Genomic DNA, 24,820 nt, shown 5'->3' on the forward strand with positions numbered 1-24,820 from the left:
CTATATTTTTGTTTCAGAGATATTAAACAAATATAACCTGAGGAGTCACTGTAAAATGAATCATTAAATATCTTCTATTTTTAAAAAGTGGTATTGCTAATTAAATAAATTTGCAGAAGAGAACCTGACACATTTCAATCTCAAACATATTCATAAATATTTGAAAAGAAAACAACCTACTCTGGAAAGAAGTCTCAACAAATATTACTGTATAAATTTTGTTCAGAAACTGGCTCATGTAGTTAATGTTGAAATATTTTTACTAATAAATCTGAAGTATTTTCATTAGTAAATTCATTCACAAATAAATTGAGTGGCTTTCATATCAAAAGCTGTACGTACTTTCTTCAGTTACTCCATTCTTTGCAAAATGAGTCTTCCAGATGAAGAAAAGACGAAGAAGTTATTTTCTCATGGTTGAAAGGTCACCATAATACTGCTGATCTTAGGGCCTTTTAAACCAGTTTGTTTTAATAATATGAAGGTGTCTTATAAAATATATATTGATAATAATATATACAAAAATTTATGATTTTGTTTTGTTTTGTTTTGTTTTTAGGGCCGCACGTGCGGCATATGGAGGTTCCCAGGTTAGGGGTCTAATCTGAGCTACAGTTGCTGGCCTACAGCACAGCCACAGCAACACCAGATCTGAGCTGCATCTGCAACCTACACCACAGCTCAGGGCAATGCCAGATCCTCAACTGACTGAGCGAGGTCAGGGATCGAACCCATAACCTCATGGTTCCTAGTTGGCTTCGTTTCTGCTGCGCCACTATGGGAACTCCTGATTTTATTTTTGGATCATTTTCCTTATAAAAGCACTGTCTCACATTCTAAATTCATATTTGCTTTTTTAAGTGCACTTGAAGCTGATGTGCTCAGATTCTGTGTCATGTCATATGACATCCTCTGTCATTATGACATCCTGCACTCACTCATTCACTTATTTACTCAGAAAAGTTCTAAGTAGTGCTCTAAGTATTTTGACTATATCAGGGAGCACATCATGAAGTTTAAATTTTAGCAGGCAAGGTTAAAATAATAAACAATACATATATAAACAAATATCCTAGGTAAGTAAGTAGGCATTCTGTACGGATAAGGGAAAATTCTATACCTGTTCTTTTAAACCATGCTAAGGAAAATTACATAGAAAACTACATGGTTTTCAGCTTGGCTTATTTTTATTGATCCCTTTTAAAAATAATGGTTAAGAACAATAAATTTGGGGAAATATTCTCTCCAAAAACAGAGTTAAAATGATGCTGTTAAGAAAATGACCATGTTTTGCTTCTATAATAATTTCACGCTTTTTACAACTCATATAATATCAATGTTGCCATAAAATTAGTAATTTAATATCTTAGATTTTTTGGTGGTGATTTATGAAAACCTAAAGCACTTGGTATTACAAAATTTATGTTTCTATAAAATTGTTTCTATTCAAGTTAAATTATGCTTTTACTAGCTTTGAATAATTATGGTAATTTTTATTATAATTCTAAGTTAAATGTTACAGCATGTCTTTTTATTATTTGTTATTGAAATGATTCTTATTTAAGAAGCTATCTATTCTTGTGTCACAGTTATCTTCCTAAGGTAACTTTTTTTTAATAAAGGGGAAGATTAAACATTTTAAATATCTTATTGTTGTAGCTTAGAATTAACTAGGGTGTTATTATAGGTTTAGCATATGGTATGACAACATTTTACAGAGTTGCATATTTGTCACAGAATTGCAGAGTTGTCACAAACAGTATTATTAACTCAAATGTTATACTTCTTTTGTTGACTTAGCAAATTAAAGCCATTCCTTAGACTATTGCAGTGGATTTTTAAATGTGTTTTTTTAACCAAGAATCCCTGAATGTCTCTATTTTTTTCTATATAATGTAAAAAGTAGACCTCACATGACTGGATATTTTACATGAGATGTTGAATAGACTTTAGTTATTCTTATGTTTTACTGATTAGATACCTGAAATAGAGAATAGATACCTGAGAAGAGTAGAATAGGGTTTTGAGAAAGGATTTTGAGAAAGAGACAGAATAATCAGGGGAGTCAATGAAAAGAATGTTCTTGATTGACTTGAGAATAGTTATTAAAACAAAAGACAAAATACCAATTTTCTTTGGAGTACTGCTTTTTTATTTGGTTTTCAAACATTCTTAGTGAGTACAATTCTTTTCATTCTTGATTTAGCCAGTATAAACTAGTAACAATGAGGAAAATAGTGTAAGAATAAATGGGAAGGAAGTAGAATGTTTCTGGAACACTCCTTTGAAGAGATTGTCTTTTCTTTGAATACTTGGCCATTTAGAAGCAATTGAGATTTGAATTTCAAAAGGAGGAAAACAGCAGCCCTATGCTCTAATTTTTGAAACCTCTTCTCCAGCTTTTCTGTCTAGTCTTGCATAACTGTTTAATTAGAGTTTAAGTGCCCATCATATTGTCTTGTACATAGAAACTATTTCTTACCTTTTCTTATTTCTCTTTTATAAGGAACTCTGTGCCCAGAGATAAGGTTTTTCTTATATAGCTCTGGAATTATCAAATGGTATTAAAATTATATTTTTGCCTATAAGTTTTCTCCTTGGAGATAAAATTGTTTTGTTTCCAAAGGAAATTCTAAGCCTAGTGATGGAGAAGTGATAAATGAAACCAAGCCTGAGAAAGCATGTACAATTTGTAGTTTAAGATGCACAGTAACTAAGATTTAACTTGGTATTAGACGTCTGTTGTCATTGTTGGTATTTTTAAATAAATTTGAGGAAGGAATAACCTACCATCATCCATATGAACCTTTGCTTGTGATGTTTGGAGTTGTTCCCAGCCACGTACTGGCTGTGATAACCTTTGCTTGGCTAATATGCATGTCACTTTCAGAATTTATCCTAAAAGTGACAATTTGCCCGTCATCTTCAGAGTTAAGTGCTGTAACGGCAGCTGAGCAGTGAGATGGAGTGGGTGGAGCTGAGATCTTGTAGGAATGAATTCAGTCATGCAGAGAACATGTTTCTGTTTGAGATAATGGAAACATAGGCCCAGAATAGGTGGTTGAATACATTTTGCTTGATTTTGAGTGGTTATTCAAAGATACAATCTTTTAACTTCCATGTATGTGCTATTGGGCAATGATGTTAGAAGGAAAAGTGATGATGGCACTTGGAGGACTTTCAGGCTTAGAGTTAATTAGTTTATTCTCATATAGCCCTGATGCACATGGTTGGTTTAATATACCAACTTAAAATCTTCTGCATTAGGCTTGTTATTAGGCAGTTAAATTATTTGCCAGCCTGTTGGCCAGTCAATACCAATATGTTTCTTTTAACTTTATGAATCTCAGCATATGGTATTTTACATATCCTAAATAATTTAAATACATCTCTTTATCTTTCCACAGCATGTAGAATCCATGAAGCACAGGTAAATAAAGCTTCCTACTGATACCACCAGGAAAATCTCTTTGAAAGAGTCACCACAGGACTACCACAGAGACTAATTTGTCTGAAGCATCATGTGTTGAAACAAGAGAGGACTGCTGGCCTTGCACAAGCTAGAAACAGAGTTACGATGTTTTCAATTCTTTGAGCTCTAGGAAGCCACGAAAGTGAGTTGAAAGTCTGAAAATGCGGCCATGGACTGGTTCGTGGCGTTGGATTATGCTCATTCTTTTTGCCTGGGGGACCTTGCTATTTTACATAGGTGGTCACTTGGTACGAGATAATGACCACTCTGATCACTCTAGCCGAGAACTGTCCAAGATTTTGGCAAAGCTGGAACGCTTAAAACAACAAAATGAAGACTTGAGGAGAATGGCTGAATCTCTCCGGTAGGTTCTAAGAAACTGAAGAAGGAGTGGTAAAATATTACACTTTGTTTTTAGGTGCCAGGGCTTCATTGAGCTATTAAAAAAGCCTTAATGACTTCTATAAACTGTGATTTTTGTAAAAATTTAAGAATTTTCAGTATTTTTTGTACTAGTGATATCTCTATATATTTAACATAGAGTTACACTATAATGGGAAATCTTATTTTGCTTATGAATTTTAATATAGGAAAAACTGTGCCAGTTATGTACCTATATTTTGTTGAGAATTATCTTCAGCATGTTGTTAACTTTGATACATTAAATATGAACTTTGTATAATTCAAATTAGTGTATATTAAAATTTTTATAACAGACTATAACAAAGATGTTATAATAATTGAGAGGCTGGGTTAGGGCCACACCCGTGACATAGGGAGGTTCCCAGGCTAGGGGTCAAATCAGAGCTGTAGGTGCTGGTTTACACCACAGCCACAGCAATGCAGGATCCGAGCCGCATCTGTGACCTACACCACAGCTCACGGCAACACCAGATCCTTAACCCACTGAGCAAGGCCAGGTATCCACCCTGCGTCCTCATGGATGCTAGTCAGATTCATTAACCGCTGAGCTATGGCAGGAACTCCAAAAAATTCATTTTTAAATAAAACAACTGTATCTGGAATCTAGAGAACAATTATAATTGCTACTTCTAATCTATTAAAAATGTGATATGTATCTGTTAGAAGTCATCAACTATTGGGAAAAAGTCTCATATTTCAGGGAGCAGGTGAGCAGAATGTTAAGTAGATAATCTCTATATTTGCTTTCAAAGTTGTTGGATTTAAAAGTTTTCTAGGATCTTCTAATTTCTCTACTTTCAATATGATGGCGATCATATATTTAGTGTTGCTGTCTCTCAAGACAGAGGTTGAAGATTTGAGAAGATGAAGAGGTGAGAGTCACCTGGATGTGGTAATTGACCTAAGGGAAGTAGTGTGGAGGAAAAGAGTGCAAATTCATTTCTTTTTGAGAAACGAATAAATTGAGTTGAAAGAGGAAATGTTCTGTTGTGCAGCGAGGCTTCGGAGGAGGAGGAGGAGGAGGAGGGGAGAGACCTATGTTGTGAAGGATTAGGGGCATTCTGTGAAGAAAGAATTACTTGGCAGTCCCTGCCTCCCTGTCCTCACTGCCTTTTACTCTTTATTTAGAACTTTGTCATCCCTTTTGGTAGTTCCATAACTTTTTTCTTCACCTATTATTTTTGATCTTTTTATGTTCTATGAAAGACTGTGCTAGATGTTAAGAGTTTTACAACAATGAATAAAGACCAGCACTGTCATTTGTAGGAGTAGTACCATTCAGCAAAACACAAAGTAATCAGGAATTAGAAAGTGGACAGAGAACCTCTTGAATTGTGTTGTTGGGGAGAGCAAGAAAGGAAGGATCATGGACAGCATGATCTTTGAGTAGAGTCTTAATCATTTGTATGGGTACCAAAGATTGATAATTTAGAGATTAGTAATACAGCTATCATTTATTGAGTTTATTATGTGCCAGGTACTGTGCCAAGAACTTTGCATGGATTATCTCATTGAGTTTCACAGCTTCCTTCTATTTCCGTAACCACTTTACAGATAAGGAATCAAAGGGATATTGAGTGATTTAATTTTTTGCAGGGTTACACTTTTCACACATGGTTGGCACTTACTTTGATTCCTGGCAGTGTGAGTGGAAAACCAGGGGTCTTGTGAACAGTTTTGCTTCTCTGAATAGAAACCAGAGAGAAGTCAATGCTTCAGAAATCTCAACTAAAAGTCTCATGCAGGAGATCAACAAGAGTAATTGATTTTGGAGTGTACTTTGTAGTAAAATCTAGTTCTACATTATGAGAATTTTCTCGAAAAAGATGTTGCCCTTTAAATTAGGCTAATAAAAATTCCTCATTTTTCTCCTAATTTCAGCTTAAATACTGATACTTTAGTTGGCTTATTTCTGACTGCCAAATATCTTGTTTCTATTATATGAAGGAAAGATTACCTTTAATGTGAGTTGTTTCTTCTGCAAAATAATCTTTGGTTCTCAAGTCAGTTTCTTTCTTTTTTTTTTTTTTTTTTTTTTTTTTTTTTTGGTCTGTTTTCCTTTTCTAGGGCGCCTCCTGTGGCACATGGAGATTCCCAGGCTAGGAATCGGAGCTGTAGCTGCCGGCCTATCCCAGAGTCACAGCAGTGTGGATCCGAGCCGCGTCTGTGACCTACACCACAGCTCACGGCAACTCCGAATCCTTGACCCACTGAGCGAGGCCAGGAATCAAACCTGCAACCTCATGGGCTACATAGTACACTGTGTACTATGAACAAAGCTGTTGTAAACATTTGTCCTGTAGGTTCTTGTGTGTAAGTGAGTTTTGCCTAGGAATGGAATTACTGGCGGTCATATGTAAAGTGCATTTTAACTTTATATAAGGAGCTGCCAAATGTTTCCAGAGTACCTATACCCTTTTTTTCCATTCCCACCAGCAATGTTTGAGAGTTGTGGTTGCTTTCAACCTTCCTAGTACTTGCAGTTGTCAATGTACTTTTTTTAATTTAAAAATTTTTTTTTAATTTTTTTATCTTATAATGATTTTTATTTTTTCCATTAGAGCTGGTTTGCAGTGTTCTCTCAATTTTATACTATGCTGTTAGGTGACCTAGTCACACATGCATATGTACATTCTTTTTCCTCACATTATCATGCTCCATCATAAGTGACTAGATATAGTTCCCAGTGCTATACAGCAGGATCTCATTGCTTATCTATTCCAAAGGCAATAGTTTGCATCTATTAACCCCAAATTCCCAGTCCATCCCACTCCCTCCCCCATGGCAACCACAAGTTTGTTCTCCATGTCCATGATTTTTTTTTCTGTGGAAAGGTTCATTTGTGCCCTATATTAGATTCCAGATAAAAGGGATATCATTTGGTATTTGTCTTTCTCTTTTTTACTTACTTCACTCAGTATGAGAGTTTCTGATTCCATCCATGTTGCTGCAAATGGCATTATGTTGTTCTTTTTTATGGCTGAGTAGTATTCCATTGTGTATATATACCATATCTTCTTAATCCAGTCATCCGTCAATGGACATTTAGGTTGTTTCCATGTCTTGGTTATTGTGAATAGTGCTGCAGAGAACATGCAGTGCATGTGTCTTTTCCAGGGAAAGTTTTGTCTGGACATATGCCCAAGAGTGGGATTGTTGGGTCATATGGTAGTTCTAGTTTTCTAAGGTACCTCCGTACTGTTTTCCATAGTGGCTGTACCAATTTACATTTCCACCAACAGTGCAGAAGGGTTTCCCCTTTTCTCCACACCCTCCCCAGCATTTGTTATTTGTAGACTTATTCATGATGGCCATTCTGACTGGTGTGAGGTGGTACCTCATTGTAGTTTTGATTTGCATTTCTCTGATATTTAGTGATGTTGAGCATTTTTTCATATGCTTGTTGGCTGTCTGTATATCAGATTTGAAATTTAGTAGAAAACAACTGGAAAATTACTGAAACTTTTTTGGAAACCTCTTGAGCAGTGAACCTCAATGATCGATGTCAGAATTGGATAGAACTTGTAACATTTAGAGTGCTTAATTGACAAGCTCATAATTCCTTGTTCTAGGTCCATTTTGTGAGGGGAGCATAATTTTTAAAACCCAAATGTGACGTTGTGGCCTTTTAATAAGGTTTCTTAGCCTCTTCGTATGGTCAAGGAAAGAAGAAATTTCTTCTGGAATTTATTTTTTTAGCTATAAGCTGTAAATTTTATAGGCCACAGAGAAAGTATAATTATGGAACCTCTTATGTTTTTATATTAAATATGTTTAAACAGTAATTTAAATATTTGAAGTGTTTCTTATAGGAATAGAGTTGGATCTTGTTATTTTTTTTGTCCAATCTGTTCATCTCTTTTTATTAAGTTGTTTTATCCATTCATATTTAGTGTAATTATTGGGTTTAAGTCTACCACATTGCTGTTTTTTTTTCTTATTTTTTTTCATTGCTGTTTTCCTTTGGATTGATCTTTTTAAATTGCTATTCTGTTCTATTTTTTCAAGTATAATGGAGTTTTAGTTATATATTATTATTCTTATAATGGTAGATACTATAAAATATATCTTTGTGATATAGTCTATTTTAAATTCATACTTCTTTATAATTTCTAGAGCAATGCAAGTATTTTATTCCACTTATAAAACTTTAATATTCCCCTCATCCACTTTTGGTCTTTTTATTGTATATATTTTAACCCAACGTCTGTTATAAACTGCATGTTATTATAATTTTGGTTTAAATTGTCATATTCCTTTATAATTAACTACCTATTTATTCTTTCTAATGTTGTTTATTCTTTCCTGCAGTTGAATTTTTCCATGCTTATCATTCCAATTCAACCTGAAGAATATCCTTTAGTAGTTTTTCATAGTACAGATTTGATGGCAATAAACTCTTTGATTTTATTCTTCTGACAATTTTTTAAAACATTCAGTTTTGGGAGATTTTTGCCAGTCTAGAATTTAGTTTGGTGGTAATAATTTACAGCACTTTAAATATATGATTTAAATCTATGATATGGTTGTCATAGTTTTTGTGGAAAAGTCAGCAATTTTTTTTTTTTTTTTCTTTTTAGGGCTACACCTGTGGCATATGGAAGTTCCCAGGCTAGGGATCAAATCGGAGCTACAGCCACTGGCCTACACCACAGACACAGCAACAGGGGATCCGAGCTGTGTATGTGACCTGAACCACAGCTCATAGCAATGCTGGATCCTTAACCCACCGAGTGAGGCCAGGGATTGAACCCACATCCTCATGGATCCTAGTCAGGTTTGATAACCGCTGAGTCATGAAGGGAACTCCTAGCAATTTTAATTGAAGTGCATCTTTTTCTTTTGCTGCTTTTACATTTTAATTTTTGTCTCTGATGTTATACAAGTTGACCATGATGTCCAGATATGATTTAATTTGTTTTTATCCAGCTTGAAATTCACTGAGCTTAATTCTGAGATTTGATGTATTTTATAAGTTTTAGATAAAACTGACTATCTCATAAAATGACTGCTTGTATACTATTCTTTCTCTGTTTTTCTGAAACTCCACTTAGATGTCTTGGCAGATTTCCTTTTATGGTATTTCACTTGCCTTTTATGTATCACAATCTACTTTGTCTTTGTACTTCATTTTGTATATTTTCTTTTGGATTGTCTTCCAATTCATTTAGCCTTTCTTCTGCTACATTAATTCTAGTGTTAAACATGCCCAATTAGTAGTTTTTATATTTAATTATGGAATATCCAGTCCATTCTTTGTTTATTTTGCTTCCCAAGCTAGGAGTCACATTGGAGCTGCAGTTGCCAGCCTATGCCATAGCCACAGTAATACCAGTTGAGACACGTCTGTGACCTAGACTGCAGCTTGTGGCAGTGCTGAATCCTTAACCCACTGAGAGAGCCAGGGATTGAACCCTCATCCTCATGGACACTATGTTGAGTTCTTAACGTGCTGAGCCACAATGGGAACTCCCAGTCCATTCTTTTTGATAATTTCAAATTTCTTCTGAATTCACTATTTTTATCTTATCCTGTCCATTTTTTTTTTGGTATGAATTCTTTAAGTAGTTATTCTAATATAACTATTTTATTGTCTGCTCATAGCTGGATGATATCTGAGTCATCTTTTGATTAACTTCTAGTTTTCTTTTGATTAATGGTCAACTTTTTTTGCCCCTTTGCATGTATAGTAGTTTTTATTTTTGTTAGATATTTTGACAAAATATTATATAAAGGTAGTGTGGAGGTTATAGAGGCTTCCCTCTTTTAGGGATATATTATCTCTGGGTTTATTATCTCAATCCACTGCTGTTAGGGATTGAGCTGGGTCATGGCTGTGTTATGGTTTTATTAAAACTTAGCCTACTTGTGCTTCTTCCCTGTTCCTCGGGCAGTAATCTTCCATGTTTTTGATTGAGAACATGATGGATTTCTTTTAAGATTTAAAATACTGTGGGAAATTAGTCTCCTTTTTAGGTGTTTTCAGCTTTGCTCTCTGGCCTCTTTCCCCATGTAACATCTAAATTTGGCGAACACTGAAGAAAAATACTAACCATGAGTTTAAGGTAAGGCTCAAGCAGGACTTTGTATTGTAATATCACAGGACTGAGAAAATTCAGTGTCTCTGACCTCCCTTGGGGCCCCAGAATTAAGCTAATGTACCATGGATAAAACTGTCTATGTGTTTCGTGCTCATGTAGTTTCCAAATTTTCAAAAACTTTGTGGCATCCAAGCCTAACTCACATCATATCTAGAACCACCAAGTGCTTCGTAAGAAGCTGTCCTCTGGACTTTCAGTTAATTTAATCCTGGACTTAATGTACCTCTGTAATGGCTTTTAAATGTGTTGTATTTTTAAAGTTATTGTTTTTTTAATTATTATTGTCATTATTACAGCAAGAGGAAGGTTTACCATTATATATTACATTCTACTTAAAAACAAAACTACTTGGATTGAAAATGGTTGGAGTTCATTTCTTCCAATGCTGCTGTAGAGAGATTCTCATTAGTTCCTGACCTAGATCCTTGGAGCTGTTCTGGTTCTTGCCTATTTTAAGAACTGGTTGTTCAGGTTTTCCTTTGACTTGTTTTTAACTGTCTCTTCCATTGTACCCCCAGTTGTGTGGTAATGGAGAGGAGGAGTTGAGTGGATTAGAAGTTTTTAACTGTCAGAGTAATCTCTGCTTCTTTATCGATATAGTGAATCTCTTAGCAGAAAGATATCAGGATGAGATCTAGATAAATTGAGCTTGATGCACTTGCTGAACCTATCCTGTAGAAGGTTGGGAAGTTAATCTAGAAATCAGGGAGAAAGCCAGGATGAGAGAGAAATATTCCTTGGGGAATCATCCATATAGAACTGATTGCCAGAAAATGGGTTGTACAAAGTAAAAGTTACTCCATTTATTTCAGGTGACACTCAGTCATCATGGGTTTGGAGAGGAATATGGGAATAGTATTAACAAATAGTTATTTGTATGATCAACAACAATTTCATGTGGCAAGAAATTTATTTTTCAACAACTCCTTTCATGAATACAGCAGTTGGTCATGTGACACAGAACCATAGAACCACATATATTTTTCTACGCTATTATCATCACTAGCTTTTATGGGAACAGAGCCTTCACAGAAGAATAGCATATTGGAGATGTAATGCTGTTTTCATCATAATTTACTATGTTGTCCTAATTTTCTTCTTCATACCCAGGATTTTATGTGGTATTTCATTGACTCGTTATTGAATCCTAGTAGTAAATGATTCAAGCCAAGATGTTAGCTTCTGCTTTTACTCCTAGCTTCCTGATTATCCTAACAACAGTAACAACATTAGCAGTAGGAGCAGCAAGACAGCAAAACAGTAATAGCTGTTAATATGCATTACTATGTAGTAGGCCATATTTTAAGCACTTTAACCAAATCTCTACAGTAGGCTTATGAATTAAGTGCTCATGTTATCCCCATTTTATAGTTGTACACAATGAAGTACAGTTAAATAGTTTGCTGAAATGTATATAACTGTGAAAATAGATCTGGACACTGACTCCATTATCCAAAGTCTTAGTTACTTTGCTATGGTGCCTGTAGTGTAACTGCTATGTCACACACAAAAAAGTCAATTTTTTTTTTCCTGATATTCTTTGCTTGTTTTGTGTGTGGGTCCAGAAGACTAGACCATAATCTTTCTATCAGATTCCTTTCCACCCTATTTGAGATCGACAGACTTCAGAATAAGGAAAATTATTCAAAGATAAAGAAGAGGCATTGCATAATGATAAAGGATTAAGTTCCTCAAGAAGACAACCTATTCTTAACCCTTATGTACCTAACAACAGAACATCAAATACATGAGGCAAAGAGAAATGTATAAATCTACTATTTTAGCGCAAGAATTTATCCGTCTTTCAGTGATAGATTGGTCAAGCTGGCAGAAAATCAGTAAGAATATAGCTAATCTGAACAGCAGTTTCCAATCAATTTGAAGTAATTGACATTTATAGAATATTCAAAAACAGCGGAATATACATTTACCATTGAAAACCCTCCTAATTCTGATACGCTTTCTGTCATTTGGACAGGAGTGTTTCCTTTATAATTACCTGTAGGTTGTTGTTGCCAGAGGCCAGCTCTGCTGGCCAGGGAGTATACATCCTGATCGGAGAGGGATGCAGCGTTGGCGAATGTACAATTACGGAGACAGCCTCTTTGTCCCTTCTTTCAGGGCGCTGGACTGCTCAGATTTTATTGGCATAAGTGGTTGATTATATAGACAGCTTTTTGCTACAGATTACATCACAGTGCTAAAGGTACATTGGTTAACTATTACATCGTACAGCAGCTATACATCATGTTTTAAGATCTTTGTTTTAACTAAACTTAGTGGGTACAATTTAGGGGCAATTAGGTACAATACATCATGTTTTAAGATCTCTATTCTTAACTAAACTTAGTACAATTTAAGGGCAATTAGGTACAATACATCATGGAAAGGAGGAGACAGTACAAATCATCCCATGGCCAGCCAGTCTTTACAATTTGAAGAGTTCACAGACACAAGAATTTGGCATTCACAAATCTTGTTTGTAGACTGGTGCTTATCTTCAAAGTGTTGTGGCAGGGAGATAGTGTAAGTAAATATAAACCAACTTAATTAAACTAGCTATCACTTAAAAGCTTTTAAAATCAAAGACAAAACTCACAGCCAGGTTTTTTGGATAATATATGGCTAACTTCTGTGGACCTCATTAAAATCCTAACTCTAAAGTTTACTGTATAACTAGTTAGTAGGTAAACACTATGTATTAATTAAGTTGCATTTAAATAGGGGAAAGTCCTTTAGGATGAAATTCTTATTATATTATTGTTGTAATTTTGTTAAATCACAAATCACCATAGGAAAATAAGAATGGAAAATAAGAATAATAAGTAAATAATCAGAAAGACTGAGGAAAACTGAATAACAAATAAAACAGCAGGAAAGACTAGGTCACCTGAGAAACAATCCATGTTCTCCAGCGCAAACATGGAAATTGTTTTCCCAGGAAAGCCCCAATTCTTCCCCATCAACATCAAAATGAGAGCTGTGTAACCTGAGGCCTGCCCTAGGCAGCTTGTACCGTGCAGGCAGGCTTTCATCCTGACCAGAAAGCCTTCAGCTTGAACCATTCAGGTGAGCTCCCTTCCTTGGTTAGGAACCTGCCTTCAGTGTGGTTTTTTTTGCCATCAGGCAAGGTTCTTGTTTTGAGTCCCTGCATTTTCTCGGCTTCCCGCAGGTTGTCTTGACATAATGAACAGGGAAGACTTTGTATTTAGAGATGAGACAGGAAAGAGTGTTGAACTTTGAAATTTATTCTTATTTATAGAGTTAGATGGAAGTCCATTCTGTAGGGAAAAATTCTTTTTCCTCTTCATTTAGGCTCTGCCTACTCCCTCCGTTCCACAAAGATGGTTTGGTAAAATCCAGCTTTATGGAATATAGGGTAAGATCATACTTTCTGATTAGGAGTTATATTTGCTTTCCTCATTTGCATTACTACATTTATGTATAATGTCAGAATCACCGCCAAGCAGAGAAAATTAGAGTAAATTAAATTTTAATATTTGGAAAAAAAGTTCATATATAAGATTTCTGGAGCTAGTTACATGATTTCAAAGAGCAAATGGAGTCAAATAGAATTTTTAGAATTCTTAAATCAAAAAATGTAGACCATTAATATAAACAGGAAGGAAAAGGCAAAGCTTAGTAAAAGGCATTGAACAAATTGTGGAGTAAAAAGGGGAGTCATGTTTGATGATTCACTCTTTAGTTTATTTTAGGTTCCTTAGAAGTAATTAAAGAACAAAATGCATCCAGTTATCTTTATCTAACCTGTTAAATAGGTGTATTATCAATTACAAAGCAACAAATAACCACAAACTGTGGTTTAAAAAAAAACCAACAAAGGACACACTTATTATCTCTCAGTTTCTGTGGATCAGGGGTCCATGTGCAGCTCAGCTGGTACCTCTGATTTGAGGTCTCTCAGAAGGCTTCAGAAAGTGTTGGTTTGGTCTGGGGTTTCAGCCCAAGGCTCAACTGAGTAAGGTGAAAGAATTGTGGGTTTCTCAGATTCGAATTTGGATCTCAAGTCTACCACTTACTTAATGATATTTAAAAAGTCACTTAGGAGTTCCCGTTGTGGCGCAGTGGTTAACGAATCCGACTAGGAACCATGAGGTTGCGGGTTTCGGTCCCTGGTCCCTGCCCTTGCTCAGTGGGTTAACGATCCGGCGTTGCCGTGAGCTGTGGTGTAGGTTGCAGACGCGGCTCGGATCCCGTGTTGCTGTGGCTCTGGTGTAGGCCGGTGGCTACAGCTCCGATTAGACCCCTAGCCTGGGAACCTCCATATGCCGTGGAAGCGGCCCAAAGAAATAGCAAATAAATAAATAAATAATAAAAAGTCACTTAATCTTTCTGACCCTTAGTTTTGTTACCTGTAAAATAGCAATAATAATCTCTGTTTTGCTATGTTAAGTTTTGAATGAGATTTAAAAGCATATCTAGGAGCTCCCTGTTGACCTTGCAGGTTAAGGGTCTGGTGTCACCACTGTGGCTGCAGTTTGATCCCTGACCTGGGAACTTCTGCATGACATGGGTGCAGGCAAATAAATTTTTTAAAATTATATCTAGAAGAACTCCTTTCAGTTAGTAGTTCATCAACAAATAGTTCTTTAGTTAATGGTAGTTGACAATCTAAAAAGCACAAGACCTTACATACTTTCAAAGAATTCAGCATACTTTAAAAATTTTTTTTTCTAATAGAAAAAATTATATCAGATATTTAACACATCAGATTAGATTTCAGAAAACATACGCATTCTTCAGAGTGCTTACCCTGAGAAAAGCACTTAACCTCTTTGGGTCTGGAATCCAGAATTATAAAGAGAGTTGATTGAGATGGTTGATCACATTCAATAAATTTGTGAGCCTTTACTTACAGAGACAAAATAGTTAAATAATTATTAGGTTAAATAGGAGTGTAGAATGGGCATTGTTCCTTGGAATTTGGCTCTCATGACTGAATTATATGATTTTTTTAAATGATCATTGCTTTTACATATGGGAATTATAGTTGCCTATCCTAGGCTTTATTTAAAATAGAGAAATTTTCACTATTCATTATCACTACCCAGAAGGGCCTCTAGGGAAAAATGCACTGTTACTAAATTGGAAAAATTTAAACTTTGTTTGAATTTTCTTTTCTGCATATAAGTGTCATATAGGCAAAGTGAATATGCAATAATATTTTATAATGTGTGAACATTTTAGTTTAGGAGTTTGATTAATTTTTTTTACCTTTTATTCTTTTATCCTAGTATTGTTGAGCTGATATGGTCTGCAAACACTTCTCCATGAAGATACATAATAGCAGAAAATACAGCTATAATGATACATCAATTTTAGCTTCACCTGATTTATAAATGACCGTAATCTGCTATAACTGTTTATTTAAAAAACAAAAACAAAAAACTTTCCTGGGTTATTTCTCACATTTCTTTTAGGTGAACTTCTATTTCACTGTGAGGATATATTTTTTTAGTGTTTTTGAGATGTCACATTGACATTTTGTAATTCATTTTCGTTAAATTATGAAACAAAGTGGTTGTTTAGTTTGCTCAGTATTCTGGATAAAGCTGCCTGAAAGAGAATAAATATAAAAAAATTTCAACATATTAGAGTTAGCCTGTGAATTACAATGGCCAGAAGGAGGTATAGTATTAAATAGCACACTCTGCTTTTCTTCTTCTTGTTTCTGGTTCAAATAAGTTTGATTTTAATCCAGTCCTTTTGATTGTTCTTCTAAAATGTATGCAAAAGCTATTACTTGGCAGAGATGTTTTACTCAGAAATGCATGAAAGAATATAATGTTTGAAGAGAAACTGGGTGCACTTCGTAAATATAGACTGCTATATCTGCAGATAAATAAAGACAAAAGGGACACTCAAAAGTATAGTTTAATGTTAATTCTCATTTATATTCAATAGCACTTCAAAATATTATCTCTTTCCTTATGATATGTACAGAAGCCAAATGACTTAGTCATTTTTCTGCAAGTCAATGGCAGAAGCAAAAATAGAATCTTCTAAGGAATTATGAAGTTGTATCTAATTTTCAGTACACTGCCTACACTGTCATTTTTTTATACCTTCTCAGGTTCCTCTTCCAGTAAATATTATTGTCTTGGGACAATATGTTTTACTAGTATTCAGATAATGATGAAATATCCTATTCATTATTACAGTTACTCGTTGGTAATTGTTAAATGTAGTCAGAGGTTTTCACAAGCAATATTAGAAATGGCCACTTGAATCATTATGTCTAAGTTGCACCTGTGTAAGCTATACAGATTTTTTCATATTTATTGAATTTAACTGTTGTAATAACTTATAATCTATATAAATACACACAGTGGCACATTGGACATAGTACTTTGCTATGATCAGTACTATACTGTTTCATGTGGGTCATAGAATCTCTGGAAAGAAACCAAATACTATAAGTTCTAAGTTTATTTGGTCAACCATACACAAGCTGATTGGAAGTGGTATGACCATATGGAGTCATAATAGATTCAATGCATCTAAATGTAGCTTCCCTTGGCCCTCTAGAGTCCCCGATGGAGTCATAAACTGCCTGTGCAATTGTCCACAGAAGGTATAATATCTTGCAGATCTAAGTTCATTTCTTATTATACCATAATAATTCTTTTATATTTGGGGGCAACATTACTTTTTTGGAAGAGTGTACACAAACTATACGTGCATTTCAATTTAAGGGAATGTGTGATCTATTAGTTCTTGAGCCAAACCTAGCATCAACAAGGCCTTATTATGATCCTTGAGAAGAAAGCAAAAGCTATTCAAGGTATCTCAATAATAAATATGCCTCCAGCTTCTTAGCATTATTAAAAATATGTCTTTCCACAATACTGATAGTGCTATATTTTACACACACACAAAAAGAAGGTTATTTGCAAACCAACCAAGTCATCATTATTTGATTATTTATACTTTTTGTTTTTTGTTTTTTTGGCTGTGCCCATGGCATGTGGAAGTTCCCGGGCCAGGGGATCAAACCCACACCTTAGCAGCAACTCAAGCCACTGAACTGACAACACTGGATCCTTAAACCACTGTTCAACAAGAGAACTCCTCATTTGATTATTTTCATAGCTACTGGTGGCTTCAAAAACTTAATTGATCCTTCTAGCTGCTTGTTATTTTTCTTTTGTTGAATCCAAACTGCTTCAAAGGAAAATATTTGAAACTAATTTGGGAAGCACTTTGACATTTTCCATGAATGGCACTTGGACTTTTAGGAAAAAAATGTATCCAGTATCTTTAAGTTAAAGTATGAAAATTGGTAAAATTGAAGGTAGCTGTAGGACAATAGGTATTTATAAAGTACAGCCTGGAGTTCCCTGATGGCTCAGTGGGTTAAGGATATGGCATTGTCACTGCTGTGGCACAGGTTTGATTCCTAGCCTGGGAACTTCCACATGCCATGGGTATGGCAAAACAAACACATGAATACATAAAGTGCATGCCATGTAGGTTACCATTTTGCCTCTCTTTACTGTAGTCTATCCTTTACCTCTCCAGATCGCTAGGAATGAGTAGGCATGGAGATGTTTCTTTGACTTTAACTGGTAAAGTTATTATAGATGTTTAAAACTTTTATAAGACCATGGTATGTTCTTCCAGTTGATGACTGTTGTTATTACTTTATAAATTAGATGGGATGGTTTATATGGGGTTTTTTTAGTGTACAGGAAAACTGGAAAATGATTTCATACTATGTATTTTTGTTATTTAAAAAGGTGAATTTTTTAGTATAAAATTTGGAAGAAAAGTGGTGCTAGATTGGTTTATAGCTAGACTTCTGTTTTCATGGAATATCCCAAAGTAGTAGTTTTCATTGTGGTTATTTGAAAACAGCATCACATTTCCTTAAAATTCTTAGAAATCCGAATGCTTAGGCCCCATCTCATAGTTATGAATCATAAACTCTGGAGGTGTGGCTCAGTAATCTTTGTTTTAATAAGCTCAGATGGATCTGGTATATACTAAAGTTTAGAACCACTGTCCTAAAATATAAAAATTTGATATTTAAATTCCTGACAGAGAAACTTCATAACCAAAAAGGAAGAAGATACTACCAATGAGTCATCTTTGGGAGTCTGTCATGACCAGTTAGCATTAGGCATCTGACAGAGTTCGCTAAGGAAATAAATAAACATTTATATCTTATTTCCTATTGAGTGTAGCTCTTAATGCAATGTGATGGAAGGAGATTCAGATCAGTTCAAAAGCATGGATTAGGCACCTTCTATTTATTCATTTTAAGAGGATTGCTTTTGCAAGTCCTGTATTGACATTTATACAGCCAGAGCTGTTATATAGCAGCACAAGCCTTGAAAGAAGAATGTGAATTGATTATTGCTGTACATATTTGTGTCAAAAACTATAACTCAGTGCATATAAATTTTAGTTTATCTATTCCAGCCTTGTTTTCCAGTTAAAACCTTCTAGGATCTTTTTTCATAATTCATCCATATGTGAGTTGGTATGTTTTATTATTAATAGATAACAACCATTTTTTGTTCTACCCATTTTTCCTTCCTGGATGATGCCTTTATTGCCAAATAAGTAAATAAGTATTTATTTATGACTTCCGTTTTCTAATAGGACTTTTGCATGTTTACATAAAAATCAGAGTTAAAGCAAGCTACCTAGGTTACTGACAGTTTTGACAGATTTTTATTTTCTCAGTCTTGGCAGACTATAGATTATTTTGTCTATTTTGATTGGCTGAGAATATTAGAATCTTGTAGTCATGGTGTTGAATTTGCCTTTGAGTTAAAGAAAATGGAGGAGTTCCCGTCGTGGCTCAGTGGTTAATGAATCCGGCTAGGAACCATGAGGTTGCGGGTTCGATCCCTGGCCTTGCTCAGTGGGTTAAGGATCCGGCATTGCCTTGAGCTATGGTGTAGGTTGCAGACACTGCTCGGATCCCGCGTTGCTGTGGCATAGGCTGGCGGCTACAGCTCGGATTGGACCCCTAGCCTGGGAACCTCCACATGCCGCAGGTTAGGCCCTAGAAAATGCAAAAAGACAAAAAAATAAAAAATAATAAAATGGAACAGTGTACTTGAATGCACCTTGCCCCATAGTGACATAGCTTCAAAGGAGCATAAATGTCAGTATGGTGAGTTTAAGCAGATTTCTTTCTCCTTGCCAGTTAAGGTTATATGTAAGATCACAAATACCCATTTATGGTTGTATATCCATATCCTATTTATGATGAACACAAATGATTTTTTTTGGTTTTAAATTTATGTAGTTTTTTTCTAGACATGTTATTCTATTTTGATATAAAATGTATTTACTTTGTTATTTTAGATAAATTTATGATAATGTTGCTATATCATGAACACTTCTTACCTCACCAACCTTTACTTTCAGTACTTACTAATTTGCATACTAAACCTCTGCTTTGTTGAGCAGTTCATTGTTCTTCAAAAGCGCTATACTTCCTACCTCTGTGCCCTTATACATTTTACAGTTTTTCTCTTAGCCCCCACCTCCATCACTTCTAAGCATTTTTAGTATGTCTTATTGGTCCCTAGGACTCAGCCCAACCATATCCTCCTCTGAGAATCCATTCCTGATGCCACTTATCTGGATTAGGTATTCTTCCTTTCTGTCTATTCTCCTAGCACTTTTGGCTAACAACTGTCATTGTACTTACTACAGTGCGATAACTTCATATAGTTGTCTCTTTGAACCTTAACTTCACTCTTGAGGGAGTGGATCATATCTTATCCATTTTTGTATTATAGTGCCTGGCTCTATACATTTAAGAACTGCCCATCAAATGCGTGAATTTGATTGATGAACCTGATTGATTTGGGGGGTATTTGTATCTGACAAAATCATTCCTGTGTTCTCAGCTGATAACCGTCATATTAATGTGCTGATCCATGTCTGTTGTATTTTTGATCCCATGTACTTCTTAGCCTGGTCATAGTGAACTTTGTTCCATAAATGAATTGGAACTTAGTGCTATATTTTGCATTAAATCATACGATAGACTTACTTATCTGTAGATCTAATCATTTAATGATTAACGTTTAACATTTGTAGATGCCATCTCTCTTTTAAAGATTTGTTGATCTTCCTTTTTCATATTTGGGTTCCATTTTGGGTTGTGGGTTCCATTGTGTTGTGGATTTTTTTGTGACCTAAATAGAGAATTCTTGTTAATAAATTATATAGTGGTGTCTTCTTGTCATCATGGTAGATATTAAAATAATATTTTTGTGGCTCAGTTTAACTATGGTAGTTATCACTGTGATAAAATATAAAGATATACCCTATTATTCATAACCAACAGGGAGACCTAATGAAGCTCTGATAAATGACTGATAGGGTCCAGGCAGCTTAAGCAATATTGAATTTATTTGGATTGTTGAACATAATAAGCATAAAAAGAGAAAGCAGAAGCCAAAATATAATATACTTATCATATACAATAGCTCAAGTTTTTAATGATTAATCAGAGAGCTCATAGATGTCATTAGCTTTTTCCAATCCTTTATTCAGATATCGAGGATCATGCCTTTGTCGTGTAGAGTAGGAAGATACTTAGGAAGACAGTGTGTCGCATTTACTTCCTTTAAGCTTTTTGGATTATATTTGAATTAGGTAGCCAAGAGGGTTAGTTTACTTCTTAATACCAAACCTTGAAACTTCTTATTCAAAATATTAAAGAAAGTGAATTGCTATCTATGACTGTTGCTGTTTGCTTATTAAAAATATTTATTTTTTAAAAATTGAGCTAAGGTGGAAAAATGTTAGGTTAGGTATTAACAATTAAAGGGGAAATAGAGAAAGAAAGTCAAGAGGTTGGAGTTAGGTAAATCAAGGTCATGTTCTAATACTTCAGTTTATTCTGTGTGCCAAGACCTAAATACTTTCATATATTACTTTTAATTTATTTAGTTAAGTGCAAATTATAGTTTATTTTGCCTTAGGCTCTTCTTTTACCTCTTCTCTGCACTTAAGGCTTCAGTTGATATATGTTTGCATTTTGCATACTCATTTGTCAAGTTTTATTCATTTATTTGTACATTTAGGCTTTGTAGTCAGAAAATTCTGAATGTATGTTCCATCTCTGTTATTTAAGTATTAGCTAGGTGAGGTTACTTATCCTCTGAGCCTTAGTTTCTCCATTCATAAACCATTAAATTGATCTTTACTGTTAAAGTTTATTTTAGTTTCAGGTTACAGAAATCCATCTAACCACAAAGTGGAATTATTTCATAGGAATACATAGATATCTTTTGGAACTCGAAGTCAGGAAGCAACTCAGTGCTTCTTAAGAGTCTAGAAAATGGAACCGGAAAGCTGGTAGAAACCTAGACCTTTGATTTCTCTCTCTGCCTCTTTTGTCTCTCTCTCTCTGTCTCTTGATCCTGTCTCTCTTTTTCTTATTTATTTTCTCCTTCTCATCTCTCATTTCTGATTCTCGTTGTCTATCTACCTTACTCTTCTCTCTTCCTCTACAGATCAGTTCTCATTGTTTTAGTGTGCATCTGGCTAAACAGGGGAGCCCTACAGTTCCTAGGTTTATGTAGTTTGAGTGACCAGCTGAGACTAACTAGGGGCTCTCAGTCTATATACTAAATTTCCAGGAGAAAAAAACTAGGTGATCTAGCGTGTAGCAGGTGTGTGCACCCTGTCTAATTCACTATGGGGAAAGTAGGGGAGGTTACATAATATAAACATGTCTACTTTGTATATAGTGGCAGAGGTTGGTGTTAGAAAAGATGGCTGGTGGATATTCACTTAATGTCTGTCTCTCACACATACAAATACACATATACAAGCATATATATATTATATGTATATAATATATATATGAATCAGATTCAAACTTGAATGATTGTTTAAAATTACAAAACCTATGTTAGTAACTAAAGGCTATAGAATTTCTTAACTACCTCATTGCCAGGCAGTCTTCAAAAGGAAGGAAAATGAAGAGATAGGCCTGGTGAGATAGTAGTTGCATTGCTCATGCCGTCTCTGTCTGCTCTATCTCTCTGAAAGTGGAATAATAAACTCATTGAACTAATTATAATTAGTTCAATAATAATTAGTTATAACTATTGTTATTTAATTATTATATAATCAGTTCAATAATAATTATAATCTAATTATTTTATATATTAATTAGTGTTATATATATATATTATTATTTTTTTTTTTTTGGTCTTTCTTCCTTTTCTAGGGCCGCTCCTGCGGCATATGGAGGTTCCCACGCTAGGGGTCTAATCAGAGCTGTAGCCACCTGCCTACACCAGAGCCACAGCAACGCGGGATCCGAGCCGTGTCTGCAACCTACACCACAGCTCAAGGCAGCGCCGGATTGTTAACCCACTGAGCAAGGCCAGGGATCGAACCTGCAACCTCATGGTTCCTAGTCAGATTCGTTAAGCACTGTGCCACGACAGGAACTCCAGTTATAATTATTTTTATGTAATAATTAGTTCAATAATTATATATGCAGGCACTGTCATCAATTCTTATTCTTTATTGTTATTTCTTCAATACAATTTTTTTTCTGCTGTACAGCATGGGGACCCAGTTACACGTACATGTACACATTCTATTTTCTCACATTATCATGCTCCATCATAAGTGACTAGACATAGTTCCCAGTGCTACACAGCAGGATCTCATTGCTAATCCATTTCAAAGGTAATGGTTTGCACCCATTAACCCCAAGCTCCCAATCCACCCCACTCCCTCCCCCTCCCCCTGGGCAACCACAAGTCTATTCTCCAAGTCCATGATTTTCTTTTCTGTGGAAAGGTTCATTTGTGCTATATATTAGATTCCAGATACAAGTGATATCATATGGTATTTGTCTTTCTCTTTCTGACTGACTTCACTCAGCATGAGAGTCTCTAGTTCCATCCATGTTGCTGCAAATGGCATCATTTTGTTCTTTTTCATGGCTGAGTAGTATTCCACTGTGTATATATACACAACCTCTTCCTAATCCAATCGTCCATTGATGGACACTTGGGTTCTTTCCATGTCTTGGCTATTGAGAACAGAGCTGCAATGAACATAAGGGTGCATGTGTCTTTTCTTTTCTTTTTTTTTTTTTTTGTCTTTTGTCTTTTTGTTGTTGTTGTTGTTGCTATTTCTTGGGCCGCTCCCACGGCATATGGAGGTTCCCAGGCTAGGGGTCGAATCGGAGCTGTAGCCACCGGCCTACACCAGAGCCACAGCAACGCGGGATCCGAGCCGTGTCTGCAACCTACACCACAGCTCACGGCAACGCCGGATCGTTAACCCACTGAGCAAAGGCAGGGACCGAACCCGCAACCTCATGGTTCCTAGTCAGATTCGTTAACCACTGCGCCACAACGGGAACTCCCATGTGTCTTTTCTAAGGACAGTTTTGTCTGGACATATGCCCAAGAGTGGGACTGTGGGGTCGTATGATAGTTCTATGTATAGTTTTCTAAGATACCTCCATAGTGTTCTCCATAGTGGCTGTACCAGCTTGCATTCCACCAACAGTGCAGGAGGGTTCCCTTTTCTCCACACCCCTTCCAGCACTTGTTATTTGTGGACTTATTAATGATGGACATTCTCACTGGTGTGAGGTGGTATCTCGTGGTAGTTTTGATTTGCATTTCTCTAATAATCAGGGATGTTGAGTGTTTTTTCATGTGTTTGTTGGCCGTCTGTACATCTTCCTTGGAAAAGTGTCTGTTCAGGTCTTTTGCCCATTTTTCCATTAGGTTGTTGGCTTTTTTGCTGTTGAGTTGTATAAGTTGCTTGTACATTCTGGAGATTAGGCCCTTGTCCGTTGCATCGTTTGAAACTATTTTCTCCCATTTTGTAAGGTGTCTTTTTGGTTTCCTTTGCTGTGCAAAAGCTTGTCAGTTTGATTAGGTCCCATTGGTTTATTTTTGCTTTTATTTCTGTTGCTTTGGGAGATGGACCTGAGAAAATATTCATGAGGTTGATGTCAGAGAATGTTTTGCCTATGTTCTCTTCCAGGAGTTTGATGGTGTCTTGTCTTATATTTAAGTCTTTAAGCCATTTTGATTTCATTTTTGTGCATGGTGTGAGGGTGTGTTCTAGTTTCATTGATTTGAATGCAGCTGTCCAGGTTTCCCAGCAATTCTTGCTAAAAAGACTATCTTTTCCCCATTTTATGTTCTTACCTCCCTTGTCAAAGATTAACTGACCATAGGTGTCAGGGTTTATTTCTGGGTTCTCTATTCTGTTCCATTGATCTCTCTGTCTGTTTTGGTACCAATACCACACTGTCTTGATGACTGTGGCTTTGTAATATTGCTTGCTTTTTATAACTTTCTATGTGGTAGTATTTGAGGTTTTTTGCTACATACTTATTTTTAAATCACTTTAATCCTTTCAAAGTGAATATACTAACTTTTTTATAGGTTCTCGGTGTGGTGACCTCTTGATGTGGCCTCTTTGTCTTCTGGAGTAGGATATCTTTTTGAAGGTTTCTGGTCCATTTGGTTGAAGATTGCTCAGCATGTGGTTGTAAATTTTGTTGTTTTTAGGAGAGAAGTTGAGCTCCAGTTCTTCTATTTTGCCATCTTAATCCCATCTGTATATACTAACTTTTACAAAAATTATTAAAGTAAATATTTATATATTTAGGAAAAAGTTATAACTAATAGATGAAAAAAAAAGTGAGATCCAGAAAATGTCCAGTCAAATATTTAGTTTGTTTGGACCCAGAAACAGTGTAAGTCAAATATTTAGTCAAACTAGAACGAGTCCACATCTTCTGATTCTTTGTCTACTGCTCTTTTCCCTCTCTTACAGA

At 35.4% G+C, this 24,820-nt stretch overlaps 1 protein-coding gene across 4 annotated transcripts in view; it reads left to right on the plus strand.

The window, feature by feature from the left end:
• Nucleotides 1–24,820, plus strand: part of FUT8 (fucosyltransferase 8) — a 284,866-nt gene that overhangs the window by 120,659 nt on the left and 139,387 nt on the right. For 3 of the 4 annotated variants that reach the window (XM_005666322.3, XM_005666321.3, XM_021098290.1), the window contains one exon: nucleotides 3,408–3,836. In XM_005666322.3, coding sequence (XP_005666379.2) covers nucleotides 3,634–3,836 — 203 coding nt within the window. In that variant the 5' untranslated portion in view covers nucleotides 3,408–3,633. 4 annotated transcript variants of the gene reach the window in all.

The sequence above is a fragment of the Sus scrofa genome, chromosome 7, assembly GCF_000003025.6.
Source record: "Sus scrofa isolate TJ Tabasco breed Duroc chromosome 7, Sscrofa11.1, whole genome shotgun sequence".
NCBI lineage: Eukaryota > Metazoa > Chordata > Mammalia > Artiodactyla > Suidae > Sus > Sus scrofa.